Raw genomic sequence first — 13,534 nt, forward strand, 5'->3', positions numbered from 1 at the left:
GCCACACCACATGTTCTCACGCAGTGAAAAATACATCGCAGAGCAGAGAGGAGACTGACAACACTCTGACAGACAGGACAGACCAGGTTACTTTTCGGTTACTTTTGATATTAAAAATATTAAACAAAGTCTCACCTTTCAAATTTGGTCATTTTTTAAAAGAAATTTAAACGATACATACCGTTTTGTGGCTCTTAAATGTGTCTGACAGATCGCTGTAGAGCATCAGTTAAAGCTGCTCGTGAACCGATCATCTCTTCCTTCTAGTTCATTTATAGCATCAAATATACACAAATGAACATAAGAAGGAATTTTGTTTTAAACTGCGGAAAGGCGTCAGTACACTCTTTCAAGTTCAAATCCTCCCATGTTAATCTGCTATCTCTCCTGACTGCTTTGTCGGACAAAATGGCGGATGGCGGATTATGATTGGTTAGATCGCCTGTCAATCAAGCTCTCTACGAAGGGTCAATTGGCAGACAAAATGTGTCTGTAAACTTCTGAGTTCATTTTGCTGCTGCCATCATGTGTTACATCATCAGTGAAGATTAATGAGCCCATCCCAGAAGGCATGCAAGCCCAAGCCATGGCATTACCTCCACCGTGTTTCACAGATGAGCTTGTGTGTTTGGGGTCATGAGCAGATCTTTTTTTTTTCTCCAAATTTTAGCCTTTCCATCACTTTGGTAAAGGTTCATCTTTGTCTCATCAGTCCATAAAACTTTGCCCCAGAATGTTTGAGGCTTGTCTGTACTTTTTGCCAAATTCCAGCCTGGCCTTCATATTCTTCTTGCTAATGAAAGTTTTGCATCTTCTGGTGTAGCCTCTGTACTTTTGTTCATGAAGTCTTCTGCGAACAGTAGATTGTGATACCTTCACTCCTGCCCTCTGGATGTTGTTGCTGATGTCACTAACAGTTGTTTTAGGGTCTTCCTTTACAGCTCTCACAATGTTTCTGTTGTCAACTGCTGATGCTTTCCTTGGTATACCCTTTCGAGGTCTGATACTTAGTATACCAGAGGTTTCTTTCTTCCTCAGGACATTCCAAATGGTTGTACTGGCTATGGCCAATGTTTGTGCAATGGCTCTGATTGATTTTCCATTTTATCTTAGCTTCACAATTGCTTGTTTTTCACCCATGGACAGCTCTCTGGTTTTCATGTTGGTTACATGTCTAACTATAAATGCAGTCTGCACAGGCAAAACCAAAATCTGAAACTGAGCGCAGACATTCAGTGCTATTTGTTTGAATAATCAATGTAATAGGACAAACCAGGGCAACAAAACACACCTGCCAGTCACATGTTCCAATACTTTTGGTCACATGAACAATGGGTGGGTTCAAACAAAAGGTTATATCTTCTAAGTTGTGTATCAGATCCAGATGTAAATACCTGGAAATAAAAGCTGAAATGTTGATCTATTCCCTCATATTCATCTTTTGATGTCAAACCCAAATATTTTCAGTCTACAGAAAAATGAAAGGAATTGCCACTGTTCCAATACGTTTGGAGGGGACTGTATATCTCCAGATAATAATAGGCAGATGCAAATTATATCAATTTGTCACCATTCACTTGCCTTTTGACGCCAACTTTTCCACCTCTTCACAATCATGGAAAGTTTCAAGGACATATAATCAATTTATAAAAAAAGCATCAAATTATCATATTATTTTATAGCAGTTGTCTACTTTCTACCATTACATCAGGGCTCACTTTCATGTCCTTTCACTTTATATTTCTCTCGGTTAATTATTTTGATGTACTGAAAATTACATTTTATATTTTTTTCTTTCATGTCAGACCTGATGGAAGTGAAGGAGGAGAGTGAAGAACTGATGGAAGTGAAGGAGGAGAGTGAAGAACTGATGGAAGTGAAGGAGGAGAGTGAAGACCTGATGGAAGTGAAGGAGGAGAGTGAAAAACTGAGTGAAGTGAAGGAGGAGAGTGAAAAACTGAGTGAAGTGAAGGAGGAGAGTGAAGAACTGAGTGAAGTGAAGGAGGAGAGTGAAAAACTGAGTGAAGTGAAGGAGGAGAGTGAAGAACTGAGTGAAGTGAAGGAGGAGAGTGAAGAACTGAGTGAAGTGATGGAGGAGAGTGAAGAACTGAATGAAGTGAAGGAGGAGAGTGAAGACCTGATGGAAGTGAAGGAGGAGAGTGAAGAACTGAATGAAGTGAAGGAGGAGAGTGAAGAACTGAGTGAAGTGAAGGAGGAGAGTGAAGAACTGAGTGAAGTGAAGGAGGAGAGTGAAGAACTGAGTGAAGTGAAGGAGGAGAGTGAAGAACTGAGTGAAGTGAAGGTGGAGAGTGAAGAACTGAGTGAAGTGGAGAGTGAAGAACTGAGTGAAGTGAAGGAGGAGAGTGAAGTGAAGGAGGAGAGTGAAGTGAAGGAGGAGAGTGAAGTGAAGGAGGAGAGTGAAGTGAAGGAGGAGAGTGAAGTGAAGGAGGAGAGTGAAGTGAAGGAGGAGAGTGAAGTGAAGGAGGAGAGTGAAGAACTGAGTGAAGTGAAGGAGGAGAGTGAAGAACTGAGTGAAGTGAAGGAGGAGAGTGAAGAACTGAGTGAAGTGAAGGAGGAGAGTGAAGAACTGAGTGAAGTGAAGGAGGAGAGTGAAGTGGAGGAGGAGAGTGAAGAACTGACATTTTTAAAGGAAAGAAGAGCCAAGAAATCTTTCACTTGCACTCAGTGTGGAAAGAGTTTCACAAGCAAAGGAAGTCTTGAGATTCACATGAGGATCCACACCGGAGAGAAGCCGTTCTCATTTGATCACTGCGGAAAAACATTTGCTAGTTCATCAGTCCTGAAGACACACCTGAGAGTTCATATGAAGGAGAAGCCACATTTATGTTCTGTGTGTGGAAAGAGTTTTTCACTTCTGCTGTATTTACATAAACATCAAAACATTCACACTGGTGTGAGAGAGTACATGTGCTTTGAGTGTGAGAAGACTTTTACTACAGAAAACAGTTTAAAACTGCACCAGAGAATTCACACTGGAGAGAAACCTTACAAGTGTTCACACTGTGACAAGAGATTCAGTCGATCAGCAGATCTGAAAACACATGAGAGGATCCACACTGGAGAGAAACCTTACAAGTGTTCACACTGTGACAAGAGATTCAGTCGATCAGCAAATCTGAAAATACATGAGAGGATCCACACTGGAGAGAAACCTTACAAGTGTTCACACTGTGACAAGAGATTCAGTCAGTCAGCAAATCTGAAAACACATGAGATTATCCACACTGGAGAGAAACCTTTCAAGTGTTCACACTGTGACAAGAGATTCAGTCAGTCAGCAGATCTGAAAACACATGAGAGGATCCACACTGGAGAACAACCTTACATGTGTTCACACTGTGACAAGAGATTCAGTCGATCAGCAGATCTGAAAAGACATGAGATAATCCACACTGGAGAGAAACCTTACAAGTGTTCACACTGTGACAAGAGATTCAGTCGATCAGCAGATCTGAAAACGCATGAGATGATCCACACTGGAGAACAACCTTACAAGTGTTCACACTGTGACAAGAGATGCAGTCGATCAGCAAATCTGAAAACACATGAGATGATCCACACTGGAGAACAACCTTACAAGTGTTCACACTGTGACAAGAGATTCAGTCGATCAGCAGATCTGAAAACACATGAGAGGATCCACACTGGAGAGAAACCTTTCAAGTGTTCACACTGTGACAAGAGATTCAGTCAGTCAGCAGATCTGAAAACACATGAGAGGATCCACACTGGAGAAAAACCTTACAAGTGTTCACACTGTGACAAGAGATTCAGTCGATCAGCAGATCTGAAAAGACATGAGAGGATCCACACTGGAGAAAAACCTTACAAGTGTTCATACTGTGACAAGAGATTCAGTCGATCAGCAGATCTGAAAACGCATGAGAGGATCCACACTGGAGAACAACCTTACAAGTGTTCACACTGTGACAAGAGATTCAGTCAATCAGCAGATCTGAAAACACATGAGATGATCCACACTGGAGAACAACCTTACAAGTGTTCACACTGTGACAAGAGATTCAGTCAGTCATCATCTCTGAAAAAGCATGAGAGGATCCACACTGGAGAGAAACCTTTCAAGTGTTCACACTGTGACAAGAGATTCAGTCTGTCAGCAGATCTGAAAACACATGAGAGGATCCACACTGGAGAACAACCTTACAAGTGTTCACACTGTGACAAGAGATTCAGTCAGTCATCAAATCTGAAAACGCATGAGAGGATCCACACTGGAGAGAAACCTTTCAAGTGTTCACACTGTGACAAGAGATTCAGTCTGTCAGCACATCTGAAAAAACATGAGAGGATCCACACTGGAGAGAAACCTTACAAGTGTTCACACTGTGACAAGAGATTCAGTGATTCAGTAAATCTGAAAAGACATGAGAGGATCCACACTGGAGAGAAGCCGCACACGTGTGATCAGTGTGGAAAGAGTTTCTCTATTAAAAGTCACCTGAATCTACACATGAAGATCCATGCAGTGGAGAAACCACTTAAGCACAGTCTGAGATCACAGTAAGTAGTTTATTTTCATGTGCTGAGCAACAAAGTCTCCTCTGTGTAAGTTAGCCACACATCACCCTATAGCCAAATCTCTCCTCTCCACCTTTAGCCGGTGTATGGTGAGCACAGGACACTTTGTTGATTGATATCTATTAACTTGTGTTCAACCAACAGGAATGTCTAATTTGTCAGTTCAGATCAATGCAAAAAAAACACAAATTCACTCTGACAGCAGGTGGCGCTCATGTAAAGCAGAAATACAGCACTATACAGGGCTCTAGACTGCGAGTAAATGGTCTCATTTTGCGACCTTTTTTTCCTGGCACACGGCAAACAAAAGCAGAATGAATCCACGCTACTTGTTTGAGCTGCGCAGCGCAAAGAGTTTATCAGCTCAGAGCAATACTAGACAGCGGTTTACTCATAGGCCGATCTCGATCACGCAACACCATTACTACACAGAGCAGGCAGATTCATGCTACTGCTAACCTGGACGTCGAAGTCACTTCAGTGATTTGGGAAAAGCACGTAAAAGCATCGCTTTCTGCCAGGACTTTTTCAATAGATCTGATGCCATCACTAGGCTGATTTTAAGAATTGAATTTAGGCTGCTTTATTTAACAGTGAGTTCTTTTCATTCAGGTGTGAGGATGGTGGATCAGGAAAGACAACAGGTAGGTCTAACATTAGATGGAAGTGTAGGGGAGCCACTTGATACCAACAGATTCATTTCTTATTATTAATATGGAAAAAGTAATATGGAAAATCTATTACATAATGTTTGTTTGACAATATGTCTTAAGTGGAGAAGAACACAGACATCAAGTACAGATGAGACCAGTGATGACATCAGGTAGGAGTTCTATTAGTTAGACCACACAAAACTAAATGTCCAGTATGGTCTGAAGTTCTGTTGACCAACCTATTCACTGTCCTTTTTGGGTAAAAAATAGTTAGACAGAGATGGAAAGCCACTCACCACTGAGGAGGAATTGGAGGAGAATGTGGAAAAGAGAGGTGAAGATGAGGTTTACATTTACATTTAGCAGACGCTTTTATCCAAAGTGACTTATAACTAAGGACTAAAGCAAGCGAGTCATCGTGAAGAGGCAAACAACTATGCAAGAAGTACTCCAAAATACAAAGTTCAGGCATTGCTCAGAGTAGGTGGAAGAGAATGCGGAACATTGAGGTGAAGAGGAGAGGGAGGTGGAAATGGAACAGAGGTGAAGAGGAGAGGGCTGAGACAAGGCATTACTCAGAAGATCCATCTGACTGGCCACCACCACACCAGATTGGGGACTCATTTAGGCAGTGTTTGGTTGAGAATGGCCCACAGAAATGTCCTGATGGGCCGTATCCAAGATCAGACAAGAGTAGACAGTGTTTTTCCAAAGCATACTGTTTTCGTTCAATGTCCAATGGAGAAAAAGTGCAGTGGGATTGGTTACTGTACTCCAAAAGGACAAATAAAGTGTATTGTTTTGTGTGTAAGCTTTTTGGTGGAGCTAGAGTTGTTGACACGCTTTGTGGTGGGGTACAATAACTTTCAGTGTCTTTCAAAAAATGCAGAAGCATCATGAAACCAGTGTTTATCACATAAATGCTTGCCACTGAAGGGGAAAAATGCTAAGTTAGGAGATCCTAAAAATGGAAATTTCCTGGGTGTCCTTGATGTCATAGCACAATATGTTGTCACACTAGCAGTGCATCTTAGAAAGATAGCCTCTAAAGAAACCACAAGATATATTTCGTGGTGCACTCAAAATGAATTTATAGATTAAATTTCTAAATGTGTACTTGGTCAAATTTGTGCCCAGCTCAAAGCCTCCAAGTACTTTGCAGTGGAGTTGGATTGCACACCTGACATTTCAAAGCAGGAACTGGCCTCCGTAATAATCCGGTATGTTCATACAGACGACAACAAGAATGCCACCATCAATGAGTTTTTTGTTGGCTTCCCAGTCGTGAAGGACACAACTGGTAAAGGCCTCACAGAAACACTGACTGGGGTGCTGGATAACCTGGGGTTGGAGTTGGCTAACTGTAGGGGCTATGACAATGGCTCAAATATGAGGGGTATACACAAGGGTGTGCAAGGATTGGACACTTCTGCTGCACCAGAGTAGAGGTCTGCTACCCGACCAGAGCCCGACGGGTCCCGAAAAACTCACAGGTTTCGGGTCGGGTTCGGGTTAATGTTTAACTATTTATCCCCTGCTGTAGCCACAGTCTGAACCTCCTGTTATGTGATGCTGCGTCATCAAACAGAGTGTGTCTAACCTTTTTTGGCACTCTCCAAAGAGTGTATATACACTCACCTAAAGGATTAGTAGGAACACCTGTTCAGTTTCTCATTAATGCAATTATCTAATCAACCAATCACATGGCAGTTGTTTCAATGCATTTAGGGGTGTGGTCCTGGTCAAGACAATCTCCTGAACTCCAAACTGAATGTCAGAATAGGAAAGAAAGGTGATTTAAGCAATTTTGAGCGTGGCATGGTAGTTGGTGCCAGACGGGCCGGTCTGAGTATTTCACAATCTGCTCAGTTACTGGGATTTTCACTCACACACCATTTCTAGGGTTTACAAAGAATGGTGTGAAAAGGGAAAAACATCCAGTATGTGGCAGTCCTGTGGGCGAAAATGCCTTGTTGATGCTAGAGGTCAGAGGAGAATGGGCCGACTGATTCAAGCTGATAGAAGAGCAACTTTGACTGAAATAACCACTCGTTACAACCGAGGTATGCAGCAAAGCATTTGTGAAGCCACAACACGCATAACCTTGAGGCGGATGGGCTACAACAGCAGAAGACCCCACCGGGTACCACTCATCTCCACTACAAATATGAAAAAGAGGCTACAATTTGCACGAGCTCACCAAAATTGGACAGTTGAAGACTGGAAAAATGTTGCCTGGTCTGATGAGTCTCGATTTCTGTTGAGACATTCAGATGGTAGAGTCAGAATTTGGCGTAAACAGAATGAGAACATGGATCCATCATGCCTTGTTACCACTGTGCAGGCTGGTGGTGGTGGTGTAATGGTGTGGGGGATGTTTTCTTGGCAAACTTTAGGCCCCTTAGTGCCAATTGGGCATCGTTTAAATGCCACGGCCTACCTGAGCATTGTTCTGACCATGTCCATCCCTTTATGACCACCATGTACCCATCCTCTGATGGCTACTTCCAGCAGGATAATGCACCATGTCACAAAGCTCCAATCATTTCAAATTGGTTTCTTGAACATGACAATGAGTTCACTGTACTAAAATGGCCCCCACAGTCACCAGATCTCAACCCAATAGAGCATCTTTGGGATGTGGTGGAACGGGAGCTTCGTGCCCTGGATGTGCATCCCACAAATCTCCATCAACTGCAAGATGCTATCCTATCAATATGGGCCAACATTTCTAAAGAATGCTTTCAGCACCTTGTTGAATCAATGCCACGTAGAATTAAGGTAGTTCTGAAGGCGAAAGTGGGTCAAACACAGTATTAGTATGGTGTTCCTAATAATCCTTTAGGTGAGTGTAGTAATAATAATAATAATAATAATAACTAAATGTACACCATTTGTTTGGCTTCAGTGAAGAGGTGGGATATTCTGAAAGAATTTGTGGACATTACACTGAAGCCTCTGAGTGATACCAGGTGGGAAGCAAAAATAAATTCCGTCAAAGCTGTAAGTTTCCAGTTAGGGGGGATTCTTGATGCTTTGGAAAAGCTTGAGGAAGTGGAAAAAGATGGCAAAACTGTCTCAGAGGCAAAGTCGCTGTCTGGCGAGTTCCTCACGTGTCTCTTGGTTTGGTATGATCTATTGTCAGAGATCACCTATTTTAGCAAGGCAATGCAAGCAGTGAACATCTCGATGGACACTGCCATTGGAATGATACTCTCTTAAAGAATTCTTGCTTAAGTATAAAGTGGAGGGCTTTCAAAAATCCATTGACATTGCACGCCGAATAGCCATTGAGATGGATGCTTCCCCTGAGTTTAGAGAGAGACGTTTCAGAAAGCAAAAGAGATTTCATGGTGATGATTCCAGCACTGGCCATTATGAACAGGAACCTGAAACGCAAAATTGTTGCTGCATACTCCTCTGACACTGGGTAGTTGCGGAGGCCAGCTCCTGCTTTGAAATGTCAGGTGTGCAATCCAACTCCACTGCAAAGTACCTGGAGGCTTTGACCTGGGCCAACATGACATCATGACTTTGCGTAAACATACACGCCACTTTCAAGTCAAGTGGCGTGTTATCTATACGCATTTTGAGCTATCCGCGTGTATGTCCACGCCGAAACGAACCGTCATTTTTCGCGTGTATGTGTACGCCGTTAAATGTCCGAGCGAAACGGAGCAAAATGTATATCTACATCTGGAAGGCAATTTTTTTTTTTTCCTTGGATGGTAGGGGAAGACTCATAAATGGCATTAACCCCAGTGACGGGTAGGTTTAGGGACGGGGTTGGGGTAGGTCATATATATTTATATATACAGTAATGTAATGTTAAGTCAACGGCGTTGATAAACGCTGAAAAGCGATTATGTGTGTTGATAGCACGCCAAAAATGGAAATATGAATTGGCGAATTGGAAATACGAAACGCCATTTCATGAGATCAGTCTGCCTGGGCACAAATTTGACCAAGTACACATTCAGAAATTGAATCTAAAAATTAATTTTAGACGACATTCTATTAACAACAATAAACAATTCTGAATAAGAGACAAATGTTCAATCAATGATTATAATGGTTAATTTCTTGCAAGAAAGGCTCACAGTCAGTCAGGAGAATGTGAGAGTGTGCACCCAGAGGGGAGGCTCTCTCCCTCTTTATCTCTGCTTCTCATAACATAGATAACATGGGGCCATAGCCCAGGCTCTTAGCCAATTGAACCTTTCTCTGCCTTATTAGGAAAGTACATGATTTATTATAGGGAAAGATCATTTAATATGAATAAAATAATGCATAAAACAACTATTTTCATAACACTGGGTATTGATTAGGGCTGGGTATTGACACACATTTCACAATTCGTTTAGATTTCGATTGAATATTGATTATTTTGGATATCAGGTATAATACATGGCAAATTTTCTCAAGGAAAACAAATCTCTTAACTAATGCTATAAAATATGGAGTCAATTGTAGCCTATAGGCTTCATTAGCCTACTATGATTTTGAAGGTAAAAATGTACTTATTTGTATACAAACACTTAAATTACAGTTATTTTTATAATAATAAAATTATATGAAATATAAACATTTAAATGGTGGCTGTCATAAAAACTTGCCAGCTTTATTCAAACATGCATTATGAATATATAATATGGTGCATTTATTTAGCAAAATGCTCCTCTCTAGAGTTAATTTTTCTAGCCGACCAACGAGTTTATGGCCACTGGATATGGTTTTTCTGAGGTAAATGTGGCGTTACATGACATTGTTTACCAGCTGTTTTACTGACGTCTTTCCACGGTTGAAACACTGATTGAGCGATTCCATGTGACATGATACGGATTTCGATAAGTTGTACTCTATCATTCAACACACTTTCAGATGCTCATTCATGTTTATTTGGTGCTGTAACTGGTGTTATTAAGGCGGAAGAGAAGATCATGTGCTTCTCTTGAGCTGAGCCAGAGCGATCTCACGCCACAGCGCCAAAACGGTATTTATGTTTTTGAATTTCGTAAGAAAATGGAATTTGAATCAGAGACTTTGTTTTATATCAATAGTAACAAAGCACAAAGATTATTGCGATTTATTGGATGGAATGTGCGCAACAATGTTCCATTCATTCTTCAACTGTTAAAACAAGATGACTAATCTATTATTGGGATTTAACCCTCTGGGGTCTGAGCTGTTTTCTGGGCCTGGAGGTGTTCTGACATGCTCTGACATTTGTGCTTATTTCTGTTACTTGTGACATTTTCATGGCTAAAGTCTGATTACACTGTATTCAGCACAAACTCTGCTACAATAATATATCAGCAGCATGTATGTAAAAGTGTGTAGTTCTGAGATAATGACATTTATGCGTGGTTTGTGAAAATACAAACAAAAAAAATTGTCACTGAAATAAGGTCATGAAACCCATACTGATTATTTCTTCACAAGACTTTTGAAAATTGTATCACGTAGCCTAGAATATTTGCTCCAAAACTATGTGAAAATCACCCTGACTGCTCATTCAGAGAAGACAATATCTTGATTTAAAATTTCTAAGACGTGTTTTGTGTGAAAAAGCTTTATGCAAGGGGCAAAAATGAGAATCGATTAAAATCGAGAAATCGATATTTTTTTGCCCAGCCCTAGTATCCATCCATTGAGTTTATTATTATTTTTATTAGGGGTTCAAGCACTTCAGTGCTGAAACTCTATTGTAATTGTTAATTTACCCTTTGGGTAGCTATAACAGGGTAATTTTGAAAATGGGTGTGGCAAAAACACTCAAAAGCCTATAAATCCTTAACGAGAACTTCATGAAAATTGGTGAGCATATGTGACAACATTCTGAACAAGCATGCAACATTTCATGGAGATCGGACCATAGGTGGTGCTATAACTGTTAAAAAGCTTTTAAAACCACATATTTCATTAGTAAATTGCCTTATCTGCTTAAAGGCCTTAAAATGCTTGAACCCTGATAAATGCTGCTTGCAGCTTTAATTATCATTATTATTATTGCAAGTGACTTGAAGTTTTTTTTTCAGTTCATAATCAATTAGCATTCAGCTGCAACTTCTACAATCCAACATAACAATATTAAAGTTCTGAGCTTCATTTCACTAAGTTTTCTTTCTACCGCTGTGATTTTCAGGTGCTGAAGATGAACAAGATGATCAGGAGTGTCTGAGGATTGCTCTGATCGGGAAGACAGGAAATGGGAAGAGTGCAACAGGAAACAGTATTCTGGGAAGAGATGAGTTTGTCAGTGAATTAAGACTAGATTCAGTCACCACAGCTTGTGAAAAGAGAGTTGGTGAAGTTGATGGTCGATCAGTAACTGTTGTTGATACTCCAGGTCTCTTTGACACAACACTGACAAATGATCAAGCAGTAAAATAAATATTGAAATGTATGTCCATGTTGTCACCTGGACCTCATGTGTTCATCATTGTGCTGAGTTTGGGAAGATTTACAGGGGAGGAGATGGACACAGTAGATCTGATAAAGAAGATCTTTAGTCCAAGAGCTGCTCAGTTCAGCAACAAAAGAGTGGGAGAGAACAAATGAAGAAGATGATGGCAGATCTTCAAAGAGAGAAAACAACATGGTATGAAATGTAATTATACAGGATTCGGGAGAAATATGATGCCAGAACTAAAGCAGAGGAACTGTATAAGGAGCAGATTTGGGCTCTCAGGGATGGTCGCTGTAAGTTGCTGTGAAGCCTTAAATCTAGCCTTTGGTTGATTGACTCACAGTGCATATTAATATTCTGTTTGCTTAGGATTCTGATGTTATGTATGTGTATTTTTTCTGATAAAATTCTATTGTGTCGTTTTGATTTGCCTTGACTGATTTTTTTCATAATTGTCTTTAATTCTGTTTTTGTCAAAATGTTGCAAAAAAAAGTGTGTGTTGAGTGTGGGATCTACGCTCATTTGCTGTGTGCCAACAACGGTTAGTTGTCTTGCCAGTTGGTCCTTGTGAGGGACCTGGAACATATTATATCATTTTAGTGTTGACTCTTTACCTGTGGATAACTAAAAGATATTGTGAAAGCAGGCAATTATTTCATTTTCTGTTGGTAATTAAAATGTATTGTATAACTTCTTATTAGCTCTGTCCACTTGATTATGGTTATCTGGGAAATGTAGGAAGAGTGTGTTTTTTATTTTGTACATATATATTTTTTCCTCCAGTTTCTGGTTAGAGAGAAAGCTCAGGGAAGTTTGTGTTGTTGCTTCTTTTCTGTTTATTATTTTAGGCCTTACTCTCTCCTGAAGATTTATTCCCATCTTTGCGTAAAGCCTTTTCGATATATGAAGGAAATAAATACTTTTACTTTAAAGTTGTGTTATTGTCAGGCTTTACAGAGGATGCAGACAAGAAGGTAAGTTTAATGCTTTATTTGCAGGAAGTGTGGAGATGCAGACAGATGGTGAGTAACAGAAACACAGAATAACAGTGGATGCTTAGCTGGTTGGTAATGTCTCAGTCTTTTTTTCTCTTTGCAGATGAAGTCGGGCTGAAGGCAGAACAGGATGGCAGGCAGGACGGGTCAGAGAGGATGAATGGCAGGTAGGAATCCAGGTAAGTGTTCGGGAATCTGTGGGTAATGTCAAGATGAACATCGACGAGACCAGACAAGGAGTGAAGGGAGAGTGCTGAATATAAAGGGTGGTTAATGAGGGAGTGCAGGTGATGTTGATTGGTGATTGCGTGAGTGCAGGTGTGCGCCACGGAGGATTCTGGGGAATGAAGTGCACACACAGATGAAGGCTGAAGAACCGAGACTGAGGCTGAAGTGTGTTCTGCACATATCTTTACATCTCGACGTTATCATACTTTCTTTTCCTTTGTTACCTCTCCTCCGACCCCTAGACTGGGAGGGGAACGCGTCACGGATCGCTCTGAGACTTTAGTAAGATCCAAGCGCAGCTTCATTGGAAATAGATATTTTCTAACATTAGAAATGTCTTTACTGTAACTTTTGATCAGTTTAACTCATCCTTGATGAATAAAATGATTGATTTATTTTATTTATTTCACCCAAAAATAAAATTAAAATTCTTACTGACCATTTCAGATAATGCTGTTCTTATGAACTTTCTATTCATCATAGCATCATGAAATAAAAATGTAAAAAAACTGTTTTCAACATTGATAATGATCATGAATGTTTCTTGAGCATCAAATCCTCATATTAGAGTGATTTCTGAAGGATCATGTGACACTGAAGACTGGAGTAATGATGCTGAACATTCAGCTTTGATCACTGGAATAAATTACACTTTACTATATATTCACATAGAAAACAGATGATTTAC

General features: G+C 40.4%; 1 protein-coding gene across 1 annotated transcript; it reads left to right on the forward strand.

Moving 5' to 3' along the window:
- Nucleotides 1–2,089: 2,089 nt before the first annotated feature.
- Nucleotides 2,090–12,552, forward strand: LOC308687282 (uncharacterized protein; the record flags this gene model as incomplete). Its single annotated transcript, XM_081359681.1, has 2 exons — nucleotides 2,090–4,542; nucleotides 11,359–12,552. The coding sequence occupies 2 exons, from the start codon at nucleotides 2,090–2,092 to the stop codon at nucleotides 11,363–11,365; spliced, it is 2,460 nt and encodes an 819-aa protein (XP_081215807.1). The 3' UTR covers nucleotides 11,366–12,552.
- Nucleotides 12,553–13,534: the final 982 nt, after the last annotated feature.

The sequence above is a fragment of the Scardinius erythrophthalmus genome, assembly GCF_964197995.2.
Source record: "Scardinius erythrophthalmus genome assembly, chromosome: 1".
Classification (NCBI taxonomy): domain Eukaryota; kingdom Metazoa; phylum Chordata; class Actinopteri; order Cypriniformes; family Leuciscidae; genus Scardinius; species Scardinius erythrophthalmus.